At 57.2% G+C, this 21869-nt stretch overlaps 1 protein-coding gene across 2 annotated transcripts in view; it reads right to left on the bottom strand.

Annotated features, from left to right (window-relative positions):
- The window catches only part of ADORA1 (adenosine A1 receptor), a 32817-nt gene continuing 10948 nt past the window's right edge, over window positions 1–21869 (bottom strand). For both annotated transcript variants that reach the window (XM_045536279.1, XM_045536280.1), the window contains exon 3: window positions 1–1376. In XM_045536279.1, the coding sequence (XP_045392235.1) occupies window positions 737–1376 (640 nt within the window). In that variant the 3' untranslated portion in view covers window positions 1–736. The remainder of the gene's footprint in view (window positions 1377–21869) is intronic.

Raw genomic sequence — 21869 nt, 5'->3', positions numbered from 1 at the left:
CCAGATGACAGGTAACTACGCTGCAGGCTCCTCAGAAAGCTCAGGGCCAGGAGGAGGGCTCAGTGCTGCCGCCTGGTGGCTGTCTGAGACCAGCACCTGCCGCGCCACGCCCACTTCCCGGGGCTGAGCCCCCACCCGCGGCCCAAGGGCTGACGGAGAGTAAAGCAAACGTCAGGAACGGTTTCTGGGCTCACCCTTCCTACCTCTCCCAGTACGATCCCGGGCTGCCCGGGGCAGGGAGGGCAAGCACCCTGGCGCCCAGTATGGCCTGGGGACAGAGTCCTCGGCAGGGGGGACTAAGGCTCCTTGATTGCTGCCCCTTAGCTGCTTCTGGCCACCGTCGCCTACGGAACAGGAGAGAAGGCAGGACAGGCCCCGCTTCCCTCCTCCCTCCATCTCGGAGGGCATCCCCTCCTCTCCCCCGGCTTGGTCCCAGGGCAGCACCTGAGACAAGCAGACTCCCCGCCCGGCAGGAGCCCGAGCACCTTCTCCCAGTCTCGGCCTCCCGGGGACCTGCGCAGCCCGGGAGCTCCGGGCCGCTGGGGGCTCAAGACACCTTCTCCCACCGCGGGGCACCCGCTCTGTCCCCACGGCTGCCGCCTGCGCCCCCGCAGGACCCACCGGGGCAGGGAGCTTAGCCCCTGTGCGGAGGCCCCGGCCCCGGGCACGGCTCTCCGGGCCTCCCCGGCCGCAGCGGGACGGCGGGCGGCGGGGCCGGGGCGGCCGAGGGCAGAGTCTAGTCATCCGGCCGCTCTTCCGGGAGACCCTCGTCCACGGGGGGCGCGGGCTGGCAGCGGAAGTGGTCGTTCCAAATCTTGAGGAAGGTGACCCGGAACTTCTGGATGCGGAAGGCGTAGACGATGGGGTTCATGGCCGAGTTGCCGTGCGTGAGGAAGATGGCGACGTAGGTGAGGATGCTGGGCTTGTGGCACGAGGGGCAGAAGAGGGTGATGCAGTTCAGGATGTGCAGGGGCAGCCAGCTGAGGGCGAAGAGGAAGAGGATGAGGGCCAGCGACTTGGCGATCTTCAGCTCCTTCCCATAGTACTTCTGCGGGTCGCCGGAGGAGCCCGACACCTTCTTGCTGAGCTGCTTGCGGATCAGGTAGAAGACTTCCAGGTAGATGAGGACCATGAGCAGCAGCGGCGGCAGCACCCAGACGAAGAAGTTGAAGTAGACCATGTACTCCATGCTGATGACCTTCTCGAACTCGCACTTGACCTCGGGCTCGCCCACGCTGCCGTTGGCCGCCCAGGCGCGCTGCACCTCGCTCAGGTTGTTCCAGCCGAACATGGGGGTGAGCCCCACCACGAAGGAGAGGATCCAGCAGCCGGCGATGGCCACCGCCGCCCTCCGCGGGGTCACCACCGTCTTGTACCTGCGGGAGAGGAGGGCAGGGGGTGAGGAGCTGCCGCCCGCCGCCTCGCAGGGCCCCTCGGAGGCTGCCCCGGCCCCTGGGGGTCTCTCGGAGGAGGCTCCCTCCCCAGCCGGGGCCCAGTGAGCGGGGAGGTGCGTGTCTTTTATTCAAGGGCCGAGTCTTCGTGATCTAAGGTTTAGGGCAGAGCTTGCAGTGCGCGGGCTCACTCTCCTGCAGAGGAAGGAAATCCTGATTAAAGATAAAAAAAGTAACAACAGAAAATAGCAAAGGACTTCCTTTAGGTGTTTCGAGACAGTAACCAAAGTAAAAGTTGCTTACGAGTGCTCAGCACACCCCCTGCCCCGGTCATCTCCTCGTTGCGTTACGACAGCCCCCACGGAGTAGGAACACCCTGGCAGCCCGAGGACTGCCCCTCTGACAGATGAGGAAACCGAGGTTCAGAGGAGTCTCGTGGTCAGCCCAAGGCCACACAGAAGGCGGCAGCGCTGTCTGTGCTTCCCAGCACACATCCATAGTGACCAACACGGCCGGATGCTGAACAAACCACCTCTTCCCTGGGGCGGCCAACACGCTGTCATTAAAGAATCCTTCCCACGACCCCACTTCTTTTGGCCCCTGTTCCACACTCCCCTGCCGGGGCCCATCTCCCACCTCCATCTTTACCTCCCATTCCCCTCCCGATTGCTGTGCAGTGCTCACCCCCTAAGGGATGGGTCTCAAGAAGCAGCTCTGCACCCCTTGCTAACTGCGAGCAAGTCTCAGCAAAGCACGCTAACGTCACCGAGCGCCTAGCATGGCCGGGCATCCCGCTCGCTCACTGCGCAGACGGGCGCGCACGGCCCAGGCATTCGCCCAGCGCTTCTGCCCCCCTGCGCCAGGCACGGCTTCCTGCGCCCAGGGTAAGATAAAAAAAAAAGGTCCTCGCCTCTACGGAGCTCATGTTTTGGCTGAACAGACATAACACAAAGGAAAATAAACAAGACGACTACAGATCACGATATGGCCCTCAAAGGAAATAAATAGGATGATGTCAAGGGACAGAGCTTTCCACCCTTTTTCACGCTGTGACACACAAAGACGACGAAAACATTTGGGCCACAGGTGACAGCCCCTCCCCCTCACCGAGGGGGTAGATTTTAACCTCTCTGGGGCGTCCCACCTCCCTTTAAACCAATCTCGCCTGCAGCCATCGTGTCTTAGGCCCACAGACCGCCTTGGAGCTAGTGCCAAGGGCCGGGTCCCGCCCAGCTGTTATTTTCCAGCGCTGCTTCTGAGATGCACAGACGGACAGAGCGCCCCCCGAGCACACAGACAGCGCCGAGAGCCGGCGGGTGAAGGGGGAGGCCGTTGACTGTTTTCTCCTGTCCCAGGCCCGCAGAATCTGCGGTGCTCTCCTGGATGGCGACGAGGCTTAAAGTCCCTCTTGCCCTGGACAGCACTTCTCCTAGACCCCTTGCCATCGTCGAAGCCCACCTGCTCTGTGAGGCTATGAGGATGGGAAGGGGCACAGCTTGGAGGGTGGGAGAAACCAGATGCCCCCCCCCCATCTAGAAGACAAGCACTAGAAGGGAACTTCGCGACCTCATTTCCCATCTCTTCACCATTCCACTGAAAACCCCGAGGACCCTGGATGTCTCCAACCCCTTTGGAGCAGCGCCCCCTCCCTGCCCTGGGACCATAGGACCCTGGTGCCCCAAACCACCAGGTGCCTTGAGAGCTGCCCAGTTCACTCGTGCCTCGCTGAAGTTTTCTTAGACAGAATCTTCAGTCTCGTGCTATGTGCGAAGCCCATTCCCTCTCCTGTGTCCTCAGCAGAAGAGCCAGGCCTGGGTCATCCACCGGAAGTCAGAGGACCCAAATCTGGGCCCCCAGTGTGTGACTTGCTAATTAATCCCTCCTCTGTGAACTGAGACCTACCTCAGAGGGTGAGGATGAAATAAGATAATATACGTTGCAAGGCTCTGTAAACACCCTATCTACATTCCTTTGCCTGAGCTCTTATCCCTCCAATCTCCTAGACAAACGCACACCTGGGGGAACTCCAGCATCTCTGGAAGCTGAGCAAACACAGCCTAAGGACTGACAAAGCCCGCTCGGGGCTCGTTCCTGATGATCTCAAAGTGTTCCCCGCACACACGTCCTCTCAGGTACGGTGAATGGGCGTGTGACTGCGGGGAAAGACCAAAGGAACGTAGGTCATTCTTTCCAGAAAGAAGGTGGCGGAGAGACATGTCTGGGCGGAAGGTGGAAGGTGGGGCCGGTCCCCAGGACAGCCTCGGCGGGGTGAGGAGGCTGCAGCGGCAGAAGGGAGGACTGGTGGCCTCCTGCCCCCATGCCCGTCACGTTTACCATTTACAAAGCCCTTTGTCAGTCGTGTCTCAGGTAATGCCTGTCGCCACCTGTGCAGTGAGTGCAGTAGATAACGGGACCCCCATTTCACAGATTAGGAATGTCACTTGCCCTGGTGGCCTGACTCCAAGCCCAGCTCTCCTGCAGGGCACCAGGCTGATGGTGGGTCATTTAGATGGGGAGATTGGCAGATTGAGAACATCCCTTGCCTCAGAGCCTTAAAATAGGAATGTGTGGGTGCCATTCAAAGAGGGTATCACCTGGAGTCAGTGGGGTGACCTCTGGCGCCGCCATCCAGCCTGAGGATTGGGGGGCCTAGCCCAGGACGCAGATCTGGGCAATAATGGCCTACCGAGGGCCCCAGGTGGGAGAGAGAGAGGAGGCAGCTGCTAGCTGGAGAGGTGCCTCCCTCCCCCGCCTCCCCTCGCCCTTCCCAACTGCCTGGAGCCCCGGGGTTAAAGCTTTCCTGGGGCTCCTCCAGGACCCAGTCCCAGCAGACCCTGCAGCGTAGGGTATCAGCTCCCATCTGTTTTTCTTGCTATTTTCTCCCTGGTGGGAAAGGGCTGGACCCAGGACCTCGGCTGAGGTGGGGCAGGCTCTCACAGGAAGGGCTGCCTCCCAGGCCAGGGGAGAAGCTCACCTCTCCTCATGCATGGGATAGGAAAGCAGAGGCTGCAAGTCCTGGGGTGCACATGGGTGGGGGGGTGTGGAATGTCCCTCCCAAGGCCTCACCATCGCCAGCGGCTGTGCTGGGAACTGGCCAGAGATGGCTGCTCCCAGGAGCGTGTAGTATCGGACAGACATGGAGGGGGGGCAGCCATACGGGGACGTTAAAACACCAAGTGGGCCCCTGTCCACACGCAAGCGGGGCTGACTGATGGAGGCTCGGGGAGCCCCACACCTCCGGTGCCTCCTCATGGGGCAAAAACCCACCACTAGGGAGACCTTCCTTTGGGTGAAGAGTTGCCCTCTCTGTGTGTTGTCTTGAAAAGCCAAGATAACACAGACTCCACAGTATGAGCTAGTTTGTTGATCGGCATCTTCTTACTGATGAGGACGACATGAAAAGGCTGGGAACCTGGCGCCACGGGGCGGCAGAGGCCCCGGGAGGGAAAGGGACCACTTGGGGAGGGGTGTTATGCTGATCCTCTCCGTGTTGCCGAGAGCCGGCCTGGCCGAGGCTGCTGCAGAGCACGTCAGTGTGGTTCGGACGTGGAAATGCGGAAGGAGGTCTACAAATCCCACATCCAAATGGGGCAGGGCAGAGGAAGCCATTCTTCCTCCCAGGACACCCTGGCAGGGCTGCCACGTGAAGGGAGGGAGATTCCGGGAGCTAAGTGAGGCGGGAGCTCAAAAATTGGAGTTAACTGATGAGTGATGATAACACTAGCGATGCTGTCAAGAGCTAATGTTGACTTGTGTGTGCTGGGCTGACCTCACAGACACGATTCCACTGATGCCTCAGCACAGCCCATGAGTTCAGTGCTACAAGCTGAGCATCCCTAATCCTAAAATCCAAAATTCAAAATGCTCCAAAACCTGAACCTCTTTGAGCACCAACATGATGCTCAAAGGAAACGCTCACTGGAGCATTCCAGATTCCAGATTTTTGGATTAGGAATACCCAACTGTCAAGTATAATGGAAATATTCCAAAATGTGAAAAAATCCAAAATCTGAAACATTTCTGGTCCCAAGCAGAATTCTGGATAAGGGATACTCCCCCTGTATTATTATTCCTGTCTCCTGTTTGCAGTAACTGAGACTCAGAGAAATTAACACGCATACACAAGGCCACTCAGCCAGGAAAAAGCAGCTACAGAATTCCTAAGACTGAAATATGTCCAAGTCCAAAGCCCGTCCTGGTCCCAGCTCTGCCACTGTGGGAGAAGGAGGATGCGGGAGGTTGGGAGGAGAGAAGCCTGGAGGAGAAGCAGGGGGCTGTGGCCTGGCCCAGATCACCCGCTCCGGGAGATCTCCCCACACCAAGCAGTACTGAGGGTACTGTCAGGAAGTCTGGAAGACTCCCCCAAAGTCTGGCCTCTCTGTGAGCCGCCAGAATGACCTATTCATGTGATGTGCCACCTAGGATCTAGTTGGCTGTCCTGCTCCTGCTGGGGGCAACCAGGCAGTTGAGACTCTCCCTTTCGTTTATTAAACAGATATTCACTGAGCACTTTTCCCGTGCCAGGTTTGGGAATATAGAAAACAGGCTGTCATGAAAGTACATTCTATAGGCAGAGAGGTGGGCAAGAGATACGCAAACAAATAAACCCTATCACTTCGGAGAATGAAAAGATCTATCAAGTGAAATCAGCAGGACACCATGAGAGCGAGTGACTGGGCAGGGTGGCCTCTCTGAGTCCAGACGATGGGCTGAGAGCCAAATCATCGCCAAAGAGCCCGAGAGGCGAAGACCTGGGGAAGAGCCTTCCAGGCAGAAGGTACCACCAGGGAAAGGCGCTGAGGCCGGAGTGGGTCTAAGGAACAGAGAGAGGGCAGGAGCGGAGGAGCCTCAGGAGTGCGGGCAAGAGAGAGGCCAGCTCAGACTGAGACCTGGCCAGGGACAGTCCCCTAGGGTGGACAGGGTCACTGTAAACGTTCTGGGGTTTATTCTAAGTGCAGGGGGAAGCCATTTTAAGCAAAGGAAAAATATCATCCAATTTCTGTTTTTAAAAGATAGCTCCGGCTGCTGCGTGGAGAAGGTGTTGCAGCAGGGAATGAGGGCGGCAAGAACAGCAGCCGGAGGCTGTTTCAGCCATCCAGGAGGGAGATGGGGGGCGGGGGGGGGGCTCTGTAGTTGGTGGCAGTGGAACTGAGGAGAAGCATATGGCTTTGAGATGCATTTGGGAACAGGGCCAGCAGGACCTGCTGCTAAGTTTGGATGTTGCTATGGTCTGAATGTGTCCCCCAAAGCTCATGTGTTGCAAACTTAATCCCCAACGCAACAGTGTTGAGAGGTGGGACCTTGAAGAGGTGGTTAGGTCACGGGGCTCTGTCCTCAAGAATGGGTTAATGCCATTATCAAGGGAGCGGGGTCCTTAGAAAGGACGAGTTCAGCCCCCACTCCTCTCTCCCTCGCCACGAGATCCTTCCACCGCGCAGTGACACAGCAAAAAGACCTTCACCAGATGCGGCCCCTCAATCCTGGACGTCCCCACCTCCGGAACCGTGAGCCAAATACATTTCCGTTCATTGTCAATCACCGGTCTCTGGTCCTCTGTTACAGCAGCACAAACGGCTGAGACAGACGTCCAGGTAAGAGAAAGTGTCGTCAAGATGACTACCAGGTGTTTCTCCTGACCACTGGGCAGAGGCGGTGCCCTTCCCTGAGTCTCTTTGACACCTCTCTCCCTGAAGGTCCCGTCCCCTTACCCCGAGCCCCACGCCACCCGCCCGTGAACTCCACATCATTCTACCGGCCACGCCTCTGTGTGCACGTCCGGGGCGCTCTCCCACCTCAGGGCCTTTGCACTTCCTGTTCACCTCCCAAGATGCCTGGGAAGGCTCATTCCCCCACCCAGGTCTCAGCTCAGATGGCGCCGCCCCAGAGAAGGTTCCTGACCACCCTGCAAAAACAGTCTCCATCGCTCTGTACACTCTTGCCAGGTTTAGTAACCCTGAGAGAGCTCTATCGCTTCCTGACCTTTTCTCTCCCTCCCTCGCGCTCTCTCTGTCTCTTTATATATGTTTATTGATGTATTATCTGTTTCTCTGCAGTGCCATGTAAGCTCCATTAGGCCAGAGTCTTTACTTTGCATGTTCACTGTATCCCCAGTCCCTAAGACAGTGCTCAATGACTACTTGTTGAGTAAATGAATAAATATATGTAAAAAACAATTAACAAATTTATGTATCCATTTATTCAGAAATGACTAATTGAGGAGCTACCATAGAAGTACATCCCAGGGAGCTGGAGCAGGGATTAAAGGGCAGGTGTCCAATCAGGGAGGTCAGGTTAGAAAGGCCTGGCCCTAGACCGGAGGCAATCACGGCGCCCTGCATGAGGAAAGTCACTCCTTGGTCCACTGCCCACTGTGCTGGTAGCTGTCAGGACCTGCCGCTGAATCAGACAACTACTGGTCCCCTGCTTGGGTCCTGTGTCATAGGCTGCTATGACAATGGCCTCTTAGGAAAGGTATGAGCAAGTGCCGCCGGGCCCCCAGCCAGCCAGCAACATGTCCACGGCGGTGCCAAGCCCCAGCGGTGCCAAGCCCCAGCGGTGCCCCGCATACCGTGAGGCCCAGCATGGCCTGCCCGGAGTCTTCCTGCCTGCAGCCCGGAGAAGGGTGTCTCCTTCTCGTGCTAACTCCCAGCAGGAGTCCTGAGAGCACCCGAGCTCCTCATTGGTCCTGTGCCTCGTGAACAGTCCCCTGTCATGGATGAGATCATTTCCAGCAGGAGGGCCAACTGTGCACAGAGGGTGGCCTCTCCCTGCCTAGAGCCCCAGAGGAGGCTCTTCCCGGACACCACTGGGGACTGATGTTTAGGCCGACACTAAGAACATGAACAATAAGCCTCCTTAGAACAGGAGAAGCTCGGAATGGCATCGGATGATCAACGCACTAGGGGACCCAGGCAGGCAAAGACTCATGACAAAGAGAAGAGAAGGGGGAGGGGCGGGCACAGGGGCACTAAGAATTCTTTGGTGAACCAGGAATGGTCAAACAGGATGGCGCAGAGCAGCTGCTCCGTCACTCCATGGACAGGACCGGAGCGTGCGGTCCTGAGACCGCCTGTCCTCCGCTTCCCCTTCCCGCACTGCCCTGCTCGGCTGCACCGTGGGGCTGGCCCCGCAGACGGCATTTCCCCAGCTCCTGGGCCAGCTGGCTCCATGGGGGATCCTGAAGTGCTGCAGGGATGGGAGAGAGGGAGAGAGCTGTCCACATACCCATCCCAGACGGCCTCAGGCCGTGGTCACGTCTCCTCCTTGGCTCTACCTTCCACCAGACATGCCCGCACGGGCCCCGCTTCCCCCAGCCACCTGTAGCCCCTGGGCTCTGGGACCACCATCCTCTCCCTTCGCCCTTCAGCCTCGGGGTGGCTTCCTGTTTTGCTAATCTCTGGGTGACCTCGGTCTCCCCTGTTTGGTGTCTCAGCTGTTTCATCACCAATTCCTGGCACCGAAGGACCTCAGTTGTAAACACCTACAAGCCTACAAGGATTTCTGTGCTCCTGGGCAGACCCAGGAAGTCGCAGCAGGAGGAATTGAGCGTATTCACCCCAAGGAACTCCCTGCCGAGGTCTGAGCAAACTGACCAGACTCTTAAACACCTGTTGATTCAGAAGAAGCGAGAGAACCGCATGGTGGGCTGGAAAATGTTAAGCATGGCTGTTTGAGGGCAGGGGGACAAAGTATCCCATCAACTGCTGAGACTGGGGCAGGGTCCTCTGGCCTGGTGTCCCCGTCTTTCATCACCTGCTGTCACCGAGGTGCTGGGCAGGGCTGTGGGGCCGGAGGGTCAACGTCTTTCTGCAGTTCTGCAGTTTGAGTGGTCAGGGACCGAGTCCTCCATCCTCCAGGCCCTCCCTTTGGCTGAGGAGTGACATTACGTAGTTGGTCCCCTCCTTCCTGCTTCCCTTCTTATCAAAGATCTCAGCCACTTGAAACTGGAAACTTGGATCTCAAGACCAGGGAAGTAGGGCTTTCAGACTATTAAAGTACTTCCTGCAGAGAGATTCTTCCTCCCAGAGGAGAGCAGGAAACCAGATACAATCAGAGGCGCTGGGCATGCTCCAGGGGCCAAATACTTAGCAGTAACATTGCCTGGGGGAGTCTGGACGGGGCTGGGGAGGGGGCAGGATGTCTGGGGCCTAAGAATCCTGCCTTGAGTCCTGCTCCCTCGGGCTCTGTGGGATCACCTGCCATCTGGAACATCGGGGTCCACCAGTCACCAAAAGCGGGGCTCAGGACGACACCCCCAGGCCCAGCCCGCAGGGCTACAGAGAGGAGGGGCTCTCGCTCTGAGCACCTCGACAGCAAAGAGCTGGATAAATTGATTAGGTCATTAGCGTAATGGGCCTTGGAAACAGCTCCTGGTCACTTGCTGAGGACAAATAACTCCAGCCTGGTGGGAAGACAATTAGGCTCGTGTGTGACTCAGTCACACCCCCATTCTGAGCAACCTCCCCCACCGTCTGTCCCTCCTGCAGATGCAGAGCCCCTCCCCAGGCACGGGGTGTGAGCAGAGATGTGGCTCCTGCGCTAAGGACTCCCTGTCGAGGCCCAGTCCCCGAGCAAAGGCCCCCAGCGTGGTGAGGGAGCAGCGTTTGCTGTCACATACAGGGCAGAGTTCCCAGTTAACCCCAGATGCAAAGGTCACGGGATGACGGACGTCACAAGCTCTGGCGCAGACGCACGTTCCTCAGGATGAAGCAATTCCCCTCCGGGTGGCATTTGCTCAGTGCTTCTGATGCAGAGGCGGCGGCAAGGGGTGGGGACAGGGGTTGGGGTGTAGGGGGAGAGTCTTTGATTCGGGGGAGGCACATTTTCAAAGTGTATTTGCCCACAGTCCCCATCCCTTCCCCCCAGTCCGGGGTGTATCAGAAATTTCCTGCACAGATGACAGCTGGCCCCGCAGCCACCTGCCCCCACCCCAAGGCCAGGTACAGCCCCCACATCGCAGTGAGGGGTGGTCCTTGAGGGGGAGGATGCCTGAGCCGGACAGTAAACTCAGGGAACTGGACCCAGGCCTCAGCATTCCCAGCTACTTTCTGCTCTGAGGTTTGATTCTCTCCAGCTCGCAGGGCAAGGCCGGGGTGGCAAAAGGACCAAGGCTGATCGGCCGCACCTGCCCTGGGTGACTGTTTCTGACTCATCCGGCAGGAAAGGAAAAAACCTTCCCATCTGCATCGGACTTAATGACCTGTGAGTGGCTGGTGCAGTGAGGCCTCACTGGGATGCCCACGGCAAAGGGGGCAAAATTCCTCTTCCAGCGGGGTGGAAAGGCCTGGCGTCGTGGGGGAAGGGAGCTGATGTGCTCATTCGGGTTCCCGTCGGCCTCTGGCCTTTGCAGACCGTGGTCACTTACGAGAGGCAGCAGAGAATCCTCCAGCCCCCTGGCACAGGGGGAGGGCCAGAAAGCCGCAGAATTCCCCAGGCTTGGAAGAGCACAGGGAGCCCATGTGGACCCCCAAACGAGGCCAGCACTCCCACAGGACACCTCGTTGTGGTGGAATCAGGAGACCCCAGTTCTGGTGCAGGCTCTGCCAGGAGCGAGCTGGCCTTGGATGAGACCCTCCCCTTCCTGGGGCATCCGTGTCCTTGTCTGGATGATAAGGGATTCAGTGAGATACTTTCTAAGCTCTGGAAGGTCATGGTTCCCTTGCTCTGGAATGGGCCAGACCATCCTCCACAGAGAGCTGAGCTCAGCGTCAGCCGAAGGGAGGGAGGAACCCTGACAAGGAAGGGAGAAGCTACAGGGCGAAGATGCAGGGGCACACGCAGCTCCCCAGAAGGCAGACCCCCCTTTAAGGATTCCATGCTCTAGCTCTGTGCCCCCTGGAGAGGAAGATGGGGAGCAAGACAGATGTAAAGGGAAACATTTGCTGAATGGACAAACTAATGAATGAGTGAATGAATGGAAGAGCGAATGAATGAATGAAGGGAAGAGCGAATGAATGAATGAGGGGAAGAGCAAATGAATGAATGAGGGGAAGAGGTGTGCAGTAGGGTAAGATCCCAGTTCAAACCGCGGCTCCACCCACTACAGCTTGTGGCCTTGAGCGAGTAACCAGCCTGGAGCCTGGGTTTTGTGCTGGGCACAGTGAGCCGAGGACGGGGGCGTAGCAGGCTCCCTGCGGGGGAGGCCAGCGCGCTAGCTGGGCGTTCGGTCAACAGCAGCATGGGTGCCCGTTCCTGTCACCAGCAGGACACCTGATTCTATTGGAGAAAACAGTCAGCCCGGGAGGAAATACAAAACAGTTGCAGGGACATCGACAAACAAAAAGCTACTTCTGTTTCGCTTTAGAAAGCCGGTCACGCGGCTTTCCTTCCTTTCTAGTTTGCAGCCTCTCCCCCGTATTGCCCCCTTGGTGCAGAACGGCTCTGTGATCCCCAGTCTGTGTGACTCCAGTGTCCGAACTGGGCTGGGGAGTGGGTTGGGTTTGGGCACCTGCTCAGCCCAGCACCAAGCCCCACACAAGGTCCTGGAGAAGCCATCACCCGGATGACCCAGGAAAGCTCCCTTGAGGAAGTGGCCGGTGTGGGTACTGGGGGTGGGGGAGGTGGACCCAGGGGGCGGCCACCCCCTTTCTCCCACCTGCCTTCCACGTCTAGAACCGTGGGGCAGGGGGCATCCGCTGGAGGCCTGTCCACCAAGGGACTGTAAGCCAACCCCGCTGCGGAGACCCCACGCACACTCCAGATCGGCCCAAAGGCAGCGGCTGGGGTTGGGACCCAGCAGGTCAGGTGCCTGCAGAGAGCCTGGAGTCCCAAGAGGAGGTCCCAGACCGTCCTGGCCGGGGAGATGGGGTGCTGCTCTCACAGGGCCTGGCTCTTTCTCTGCTCTTACTGCCTGGGCCTCAGGGCTCCCTAAAGCTCACGGCGTCTAGCCCCCTGCTCCGGAAAAGATTCAACAGCCGGCAGGACGTGGGAGGAGGACAGAGGACAGCTCTCCACCTTGGAAATCTTTCCGGAGAAAGAGTCCACCCCTGCCTTCAGCTCTGCCTTCCATAGCTTGTACTTCTACGTCAGAGAGTCCTTCCCAGAGTCTAACTTCAGTCTCTCCCGATGCACCAGAACCCAAGGAGACACAGCTCTTGGGACCTGGAAGAAGCATCATCACATTGTCCCAGGCTCTGGCTTTTCTCCCCACCTCGTTATCCAGGCCAGTGGGGTTTGGAGCTCAAATAACAGCAGGAAGAACCCCACCCCCACCAGTTATAACCCAGCGCCCAACAGTTGTCCATTGTTGGTGTCTCCTGATTCTTCCTTTGCCCCGTGTCCCACCACATGCGTGTTCACCAAGCCCCACAGTGTGCAGGGGAGTTTACAGGAAGTCACAGGCCTGGCCCAGTCCAGGAACCAGCCCTGCCCAGCCAGCAGACACTCAGGCCAAGGCTGCAGTACAGGGAAGAGTTTAGCAACAGCTGTGACCCTGAGCCCATCTCCTCACCCCCCCCCCCACTCCCCGGCATTTGCTCAAGGTCACGGCCCGCACTTCTGCCTCAGCTGCAGGGATGGGCTGGGTGACGGAGGGGCCCAGACGCATGGATGCAGTGGCAGGGGGAGGCACCAGGCCCACCCAGGTGCATGTAGGTAAGATGTACACCCACCTTCCCAGAGCAGCGTGCAGCAGCAGGCAGGTTGTTAGGCCTCTTGGACTCCCTCATCCTCCCCATGTTGGACAATCACAAATATTCTTTGTTTCCCTGGATAACCATATAACTGCAAGTACCCTGAGGATGGGACCAAGTCTACTTCAAAGTGATCTTCCAAGCACCCACCACAGTATTAATACTTGGCACATAGTAGGCACCTGATAATATTGGGGAAAGAAATGGAATCATATAAAATGCTCCATTAAAACTAGAGAGGCAGAAAAAGAGGAGGAAAAAGAAACAAAGAACAAATACAATGGATAGAAAACAGTAACAAACATGGCAGATATTCAGGCAACTGTATCGATACTCGTGGTAAATGTGAACGGGGCAGGAGGAAGGTTGGAGGAAGCCAGTCTGAGGCTTCGTGCTCATTTCCCCAACATCTGTCCTGGCGGGCAGCACAGCCCGTGCCCAGCCCCCACACACAAGGGACTGGCCTTCTGGAGAACATTCAAGGTTTCCACTTGAAGGTCCTACCTCGATCACCCAGTCCCAGTATCTCAAGCCACTTAATGAGGTGGTTTCTAGCAAAAGTCTCGCCACACTTCCTCCTGCCGCAAGGCCAGCCCGTCCTCACTGCCAGGCCTGGGCGGAGGTGGAGAACAGCGTGTTCTCCCCCAGGAGCTGGCCTGTGCCCCTGTTATTTGCAAAGGAGAATGGAGCAGCACGTAGCTGCTGGCAGCGTCCCAGGGCAGGGCCCTGGCAGGCAGCTTCTCAGAGGGTTGATCAATAAACTCATTTTCAGTCACTTCTTCCACTTCTGCAAAGCCCTATAAATCACTCCCATCAGCCACGACCCTGGATGGGGGAACTCGCATTATGATGTGTGTGGGGGAGGAAGAAGCTTATTCAATCAAAGCCTTTTTTTTCCATCCACCATTCACGAAAACTTCAAAGTGCTATGCTCAGAGCTGGAAAAAGAAAAAGCAGACGGCCAGCAGCAATGGGTCTTGGGGAACTCGACCAGGCAAGAGCCAGGTAGGACACACAACGCAGCCACGGTAGGGGACAGACACAAGAGCAGTAGCAGCAGGGACACATGGGGTGGCGGGCACCAGAGTGGCTTCCCTCCCCCAGCTGATAGAAACACTCACAATCTGGGCCATTTGTAAGGTCCAACCGAGGGCCTCCAACTTGCAAGTCCTGCAAAGGCCGGACCACCCACACCTCTCCCTCCCCTCCCGACCTCCATAGCTGTCTCCGGCAGAGCACGCTGGCTGGCTGGGAGGCCAGGCTCAGGGCAAAAACCCAGGCTTTTGACAGGCATTAGAGGGCTGGATTCGAATCAGACTCAGAACCGTGCTAGTGAGTTGCGTTACCGCTCAGAACCTTAGTCTCTTCATCTGTGCCCTGGAGCTGACACCTACCCAGCCCACCTTCCAGGGATTCCAGGGTTACCATGTGGCACTGAGCTTTCCATACAGTCTCTCCTGTGCGTCTGTCACTACCATCCTAGGAGGATGGCATCCACCTGCACAGGTGAGCCTGGGTGACTTGCCCAAGTTCATACAGCTAGTGACTGGAATTGGAATTGCAACCCAAGCCGGCTCCTCCAAAGCTGGTATTTTGTTTGCTTTTTTATTTGTTTCCTGGGATTTTAAAAAATATTTATTTTGTTTTATTTTAATTGACAAATAATAATTGTGTCAATTTATGGAACACAATGTGATGCTTCGATACCATGTATACATTGTGGAAATGAGCAAATCCAGCTTTCAGAATTGCTGAGAGGGTGGATTTTAAAGCTGGTGTTTTGTGTTTCCTGCACTGACTTCCCCAGGAGGCTGTGAGGAATTTGAAGCCTTACCTGCCCCAGCATCCCTTCCTGCCTGAGCTGCTCAAACCGTAAAGTGCGTGAATCACCTGGCGTCCGTTTAAAACACAGGTGATGAGTCAGCAAGTCTGGGGTGGGCCTGAGACCCTGCATGTCTGGCCAGTTCCCAGAGATGCCAAGGCTGCAGGTCCCTCACTAGGCTTTGAGTCGCAAGGCCCACTGGCACTCAGCCTAATATCTGGCACAAAAGTAGCTCTCCCCACTCCTGTTTGGGGAAGAGGTTGCCTAAGGAAGCCCAGAAAAAGAAAGGCTTTGTCTTGGATCATGCAGGAAATAGAACGCAAAGCCCTGCGTTCAATCACAGATCCACCAGTGTGACCAGTTTCTCTTAATAGGTAGCCACCTCCCCCCCCCGTGGGGAGAGAAAAGGCCAGGGACCAGGATGTGAGAAGAGAGGGGGCAAGAGGCCCTACGTCAGCAAAACGATGGTGGTGCATCACAGCACCCCTGGCAAAGCCCTTCCAAACCAGTGATCCTATTCGATGCACACAGCAGGCTGTGAACCAGGAAGAACAGGTTCTGGTGTTGCCACTTTACAGGTGGGAAAACTGAGGCCCAGGGAAGTTCAGTGAGTGCCCAAAGCTACAGTTTGTCAGGTTAGTGTTTGACCTGAGACTGAACCTAGTCTCCTCTGCCTCTGGGCCCAGTGCTGTTTGCAGGAAGCACTCTACCTGTGGAACTGTGGCAGAGAGGGTCTTTCTGGGCCCCCTGCAGCACCCCGCCCCAGCAGGGCCTGCTGGACTGCATCTCCAGCCCACCTCCACCACTCTCACCTCCGTGGACCGCGTGGGATTATTTCCGCTACCGTGATGCTAGCAACACCTCCTGATTTAGCTTCCCTGCGCTTGTGACTGAGGCAGCCAGGCACATGAGCACACGCGGGCTCCGGGCTGCAGAGAGGCAGGCGGGGCCCGAAAGAACCCAGGCTTGTGCCCACCAGCTGTCTCCATCCCAGAAACCTCAGCCCTCTCAGCTCCGCTGGTGCTGAGTTCTCTTATCTGCAAGATCTTTATCTGCAAGATCTTGTAGTGTGTCTCCCCCTCAGCCTAGAAGCTCCCTGAGAACAGGAGCTATGGTTCTTCACTCTGAAAATCCCAGAGGACAGTGGCAAGGAGAATGCACTATGTCACAAAGAGCGGTCCCTTTGGTATCTGGCAGACACATATTCAAATCCCAGTTTTGCTACTCGCTAGCTGGGTAACAACTTTCAAGATACCTAACTTCTCTGTTCTCTATGTATTTGTAAGGTGGGGTTGATACCAGCCTTGCAGGAGCAAATAAAATTAAACATGCTACCATGGAAGTCACCCAATGCCACCCCTGACAGTGAGGAGATATTCAACCCGTAGGCACCCCGTCCCCACCAGACTGCGAGTCTTCCTCCCCGGGACCTTCTGGTGCCAGGCAGCCCCCTGGGCTCCTAGAGGAGGTTGAGCAGGAGGGGAGGTGCACATCGGACATTTCAGAGGCACATGCCCCAGGTGCTGTGCCCAGAACCGCGGCAGAACATACCCTCACCTGCGCGTGGCCTTCATAAGCCTCCCAGCCCTGCCACAGCCACTTCCCCAAGGCCAAGCTCGCCGGCTCCAGGCTGTGGCATGCTCATAAAGAAAGTCCTAGAGCCACACCATCCACCGCAACCGCAGCAGAGACAGACGGACAGGCACGCCACTATCCAGCCATCCTCCCCCCCCCACCCCCAGGCTCCAAACAGCAGGAGAGAGGAATGAGCCCCGTGATATTGGAGAGAGATGTCGGGCCACACCTCCTTTTTCACGTGCAATTCTCGCATGAGGTACGGATTGTCATTTCCATTTCACAGATGTAGAATCAGCCAGGGCCACAGAGCAAGTACATGGCAGAGCCGGGACGGGGGGACCAGCTCGGCCAGCTGGACTCCAAAGCCCAGGCTGTGTCCGGCCCTCAGGAAGCCCTCGTGCTCCGTGCCTCTTGGCACCCCGCTTCCCTCAGACCCCGCGCACAGCACTCACCGACCCTTGCAGGCTGCAGCCCCGAGAAGTCCGGCAGGGACCCCTAGGAGGACGCGGGTCAGAGTGGGTAGGGGGCACGTGGCAGCCCCGGCCGGAGCTCCGGCCTCCTGCTCCCCAGCCCCGGGTCTCCCGCTGTGCCGGGCAGACTGGGGGGATCAGTCCTCTCCCAGCTGCCCTGAGGACAGGGGCAGTGCCAGGGCCCCTGCACAGGAGTTGAGTGTGACTTGTGTCTCCTCCCACAGCCGAGGCCGCACGGGCAGGGGGTGGCTGTCCTCTAGGCCCCACTCCTCCTGCCGGGGCACCCCCCAACACGCAGCCCCAGAGCCAGCTCACCCTGAACAGTGACGCCGTGCCCCCTCGCCATCCAAGAGCCCCCCCAGACAGCTCTGTGCGGTGGAGATGGATCGATGCCTGTTCTACAGATGTGGAGACTGAGACCCCCAGAGGCAAGTGATTTACTCGGGGTCACCCGCAGTCAGTGTTGGAGGCAAGACTCAAACACAGGTCTTTTCACTCATCCCCTCAATTATTCATTCAGCAATTCTGGCTCCACTCAGCAGCTGTGCGACTGCTAGCAGGTTGTTTAATCTCTCGGAGCCTCAGCTTCCTCATGTGGGAAGCGGGGATGGAGTATACCATTCGTACAAAACCCTATTAGCGCCTATCCTCAAAACTGTGCAAGGATTTACATATGATTTTCCATATAAAGTTTGTAGCACAGGGCCTGGCAACCCCGGTGCTCAGAGTCATTCCTGTTACTAGTCATTCAGTGATTCATTGGATACCAAAAACGGGCAGAAGCTACCCACTGCTGTGGATATAGAGACGAATGGGCTTGCACCCCCCCCACCCCCACACACTGCGCACAGGCCAACCCAAACTGACAAGGGCTATGTTAATTGGGAGCGCAGGTGTGGGAATATGTGGGCAAACCAAAGGGGGCTTCCTGGAGGAGGTGTCATCTGAGCCTAGTGATAAAGAATGAGTAGGAGGCCGGGCACAGTGGCTCATGCCTATAATCCTAGCACTCTAGGAGGCCGAAGTGGAGGATAGCTTGAGGTCAGGAGTTCAAGACCAGCCTGAGCAAGAGCAAGACCCTGTCTCTACTAAAAATAGAAAAATTAGCCAGGCGTGGTGGCATGCACCAGCTACTTGGGAGGCTGAGGCAGGAGGGTTGCTTGAGCCCAGGAGTTTGAGGTTGCTGTGAGTGAGGCTAATGCCATGGCACTTTACCCAGGGCAACAGAGTAAGACTCTGTCTCAAAAAAACCAAAAATGAATAGGAATGAGACAAGAGAAGGGAACAGCTTTCTGGGCGTGTGTGCGTGTGTGTGTGTGTGTGTGTGTGTGTGTGTGTGTGTGTAGGTGTGTGTGTGTGTGTAGGAGGTGGTCTCAATGTCAAGTCCCTTTCTTTTATCATTCTCCACAACCCCAAGGCCTAGACAGATTAAGAAGTGACGGCAGGAGACAAGGACAGTGAGACTTGGGTAAGGTGGAAGGCGGGATGGGGCTGAGCCCCCAGGCTGGGGGAGTGGCCTTGCCCGTGTGCCTGGGTGTGGGCGGGGCCTGCCGGCCTCCCTCCTCGGTGGCAGCTGGAAACTTGTCAGCCTCCCCACGCGACTGCGGGTCTGTGCCCTTGCAGACAGGCTTGTGTTGTCACAAAACGGTTGTTGACTTGAACATGTAAACTATGTTCTACGTCAAGGAGGATTAATGAGTGGGGGGTGGCAGGGTGACGGCTGGAAAGGGCACAAACAGGAAACGGATCAGCGAGGCTGGAACCTTTGTCTGGACCACGGAGAACGAGGGACTGAGATGGGGGAGGGCACAGAAGTGAGCAAGTAGAGTGGAATGAAAGGTCTGGTTTGACTTAAAAATAAAAAGCTATAACCCCTTACACACACACACACACACACACACACACACACATGTATGCATGTGTGAATACACACAACCCACAAAGAACCTAAAGCCACTGTGGCCTCCTGTCATGATTAAGGGGGGACTTCATGCCTTGACACCTGCTATGGTTTGAATATGTCCCTTAAATTTCATGTGTTGGAAACGTAATCCCCAAATTCATATGTTGAGGGTGTTTGGAGGTGGGGCCTTTGGGAGGTAGTTAGGAGTAGATGAGGTCATCAAGGTGGGGTCCCCATGATGGCACTGGTGGCTTTATACGAAGACGAAGAGCCACCCGAGCTGACTGGCAGTTGCCCGCTGGCCGTGCGATGCCCTCCACCAAGTCATGGCGCAGCAGGAAGGCCCTCACCGTGTGCCAGTGCCGTGCTCTTGGACTTCCCAGCCTCCAGAGCCCTGAGCTAAATAAACTTCTTTTCTTTATAAATTACCCAGTCTCTGGTATTGTGTTTTAGCAACAGAAGCTGGACTAAGACGACACCCCTCATTCTAGGCTGTCCCCAGCCCCTGGGGCCTGACACGGCCGCCTGCATGTGGTTTGCATCGTTGTCATCAGCAGCCCTGTCAGCTCTCCCAGTCACGGCCCCGGGAGACCAGAATGTGGGGGTGGGGGGTGGGCACGGCGGCAGGTGTGTCTGCTCACACAGTCTGCTGAGTCCCCAAACACACTGCATGGTTTCCTCCCCAGAGACAGTTCACGGAGCCGCCAGCCCCCGGGGGAGCCCTAGCTTCAGCTCCCTCGGATGCCAGCTCCACCAGGAGCTGCACGGACGGACGAGCCCCGCAGGAGGACAGGGGACGAGCCCCGCAGGAGGACAGGGCTCGGGATGAGCTACTCTCAGCCTGGAAGCGGAGGCGTCATCGGCCCCCTTCCCCTCACACAAACAGGCAGCGTGGGGACGTGGGGACAGCGGGGAGTGGAGCTGAGAGTCCGAGACCGGGATACTCACCTCTTAGCTTGCAGGGCAAGCTTGGGTGAGCCCCTGCACCTCTCTGTGCCCCCACCCTCTGGATCTCAGGGATGTTTAATTAAGCAACAATTAAGCAACCCTCCATTCTCCATTACCTGCCTTCGCCCTCCGCAGGTGAACCTGGAATATCCGAATGGCTTCCTCCCAGCCTGGTACTCAGCCTTCCCCACTAAGGTTTCCTGCCTCCATTTGAGCACTCCCGCGTTCCTTCACTCCACAGACACTGATTAAGCCACCTACTAAGCGCCAACCAGACACATGTTAGGTGCTGGCCACAGTGAGCCAGACCGTCGGGTAGAACCATGCCCCGCCCTCCTAGTGCAGCTCACTGATGCTGACCTGAACCCACAGGACTCACAGCGGTCACATGACATCAAGTGGTAAAAGGAAAACAAGCTTCGGGTTATATAAGAATAGTAAGAACCCTCATTTACAGAGTGCCTACTGTGTGCCAGCCCCTTAACATACATTATGTCTAAGCCTCACAACAATCCTAGGAAGGAGGTATTAAGAAGCCTGATTTACAGAAGAGGAAATGGAAGCTCAGAAAGGTTAAGCAATTTATCCGAGATAACACAGCTCTGAGGCATGAGCTGGGATTTTTATGCAAGTCTGTCTGCCTAGGGAGAGGGCTCTTACCCTGCATCTCACTCGTGTATCTCTGTAAAGGGTGGGGAGAGAGATGCCCTTCAGAGAGGAGGATCCTTAAAAACATGGATTAGAGGAGCTTTTCTCAAACAGACCTTCCCCCGCTCCTGCCCCCCAGAGAGTCGCTGGGGAGTTACCGTCCCAGCAGGGTGGGTGTGCATCGCAGCCCTCGATTTGTTGGTACAGGAAAAACAAGAACTGAGAACCAGCTCCTGCCTGTGCTCCCCGGGCTGGGGAGCTGAGAACTGCAAGCCCGTGCGCAGCCCCGAGAGCAGGCTGCACGTGAGCGGGAGGTCTGGCTCCCCGCGCCCACGCCAACCCTGCCAACCGCAGTGCACAGCGTTCCCCGCTGCACGCGGCAGGAGACGGTTTCTGCATGGAAGAGCCGACGAGACTGCCGTGAGTAGGCCGGGGTGACTGGGACACAGCATGCCCCCATGCCAGCCTCAAGGCACCCCAGCCTGCCTGCTCTGCCATCAGGGCTGGGCTGGCGCTGGCACTGTGATGGCCTGCATACAGACTGACCATCCTCTCTGCATCAGCGGAGACTGGCCCCTCAGTGCCTACAGCAGCCATGAGAGGACCTTGATTGTTGGGGGCTCGACGAGGACAAATGCTGTGCAGGGGTCAACACGCCCATGACAGAGACCACTGGGGAGGGTCCAGCAATGGCGGTGAGAAAGGAGGCCCTGGAGGGCATGTACTATCCAGGGACAAGACCCCACCACGGTTACCGAGGATGGGCAGAGACCTGGGGTAGGAGTGGGGGGACTTAGCTGTCCCAGAAGCCCCTGCGTCCCATTCTGAATGGAGCCTGGCCAAAGAGAAGAACCCCAACTCCGCTGTCCCCTTCTGGAAGATTTAGGGGAGCTGGAGCCACATGTTCTTACTGCTGTGGTCTCAGCCTAGAGAGCCAACAGCCTCCTGAGAAGGAAGGTGGGAAAGTGCAGAGGCTGTAGCTGGAGGCGCCGGGAATGTCTGGGTCACGGGATGCTCGAGCCCCTTCCCCAGGCTGTGCGAGGCAAGAAGGGGCCCACAGCACCGCCGCCTGAGTACCTAAAAGGACCCAAACCACAGCCCGATTTCGGCTTCCTCCCCCGCCCTTCCCAATCTCCAGAAACAGCCCCAGCATCCTCCCAGGGGCCCTGGGGAGTCCCAGCTGATTCCTTCTCCCACACTGTGCGTCCAGCGCACTTCCACCTGGTTCTAACTCTGACATGCAGGCGATCTTCCCAGTTCTGTCCGTGCCCCCGCCTGCCCCATCCTGACGGGCTCCCCGTCCTCCCTGCTCTAAGGCATCCTCCAGGCGGCAGGCACAGTGGCCTTCTTATGCCAATGTGGCAAAGTACAATGATTGACTTTTTACAAATGTTAAACCACCCTTGCATACATGGAATAAATCCTTTTTGGTGGTGATATATTATCCTTTTTATATCCCTGGATTTGATTTGCTAATAT

This window comes from Lemur catta, chromosome 23 (genome assembly GCF_020740605.2).
Source record: "Lemur catta isolate mLemCat1 chromosome 23, mLemCat1.pri, whole genome shotgun sequence".
NCBI lineage: Eukaryota > Metazoa > Chordata > Mammalia > Primates > Lemuridae > Lemur > Lemur catta.
The sequence above is the reverse complement of the archived record's forward strand: the minus strand, read 5'-3'. Positions and strand labels throughout refer to the sequence as shown.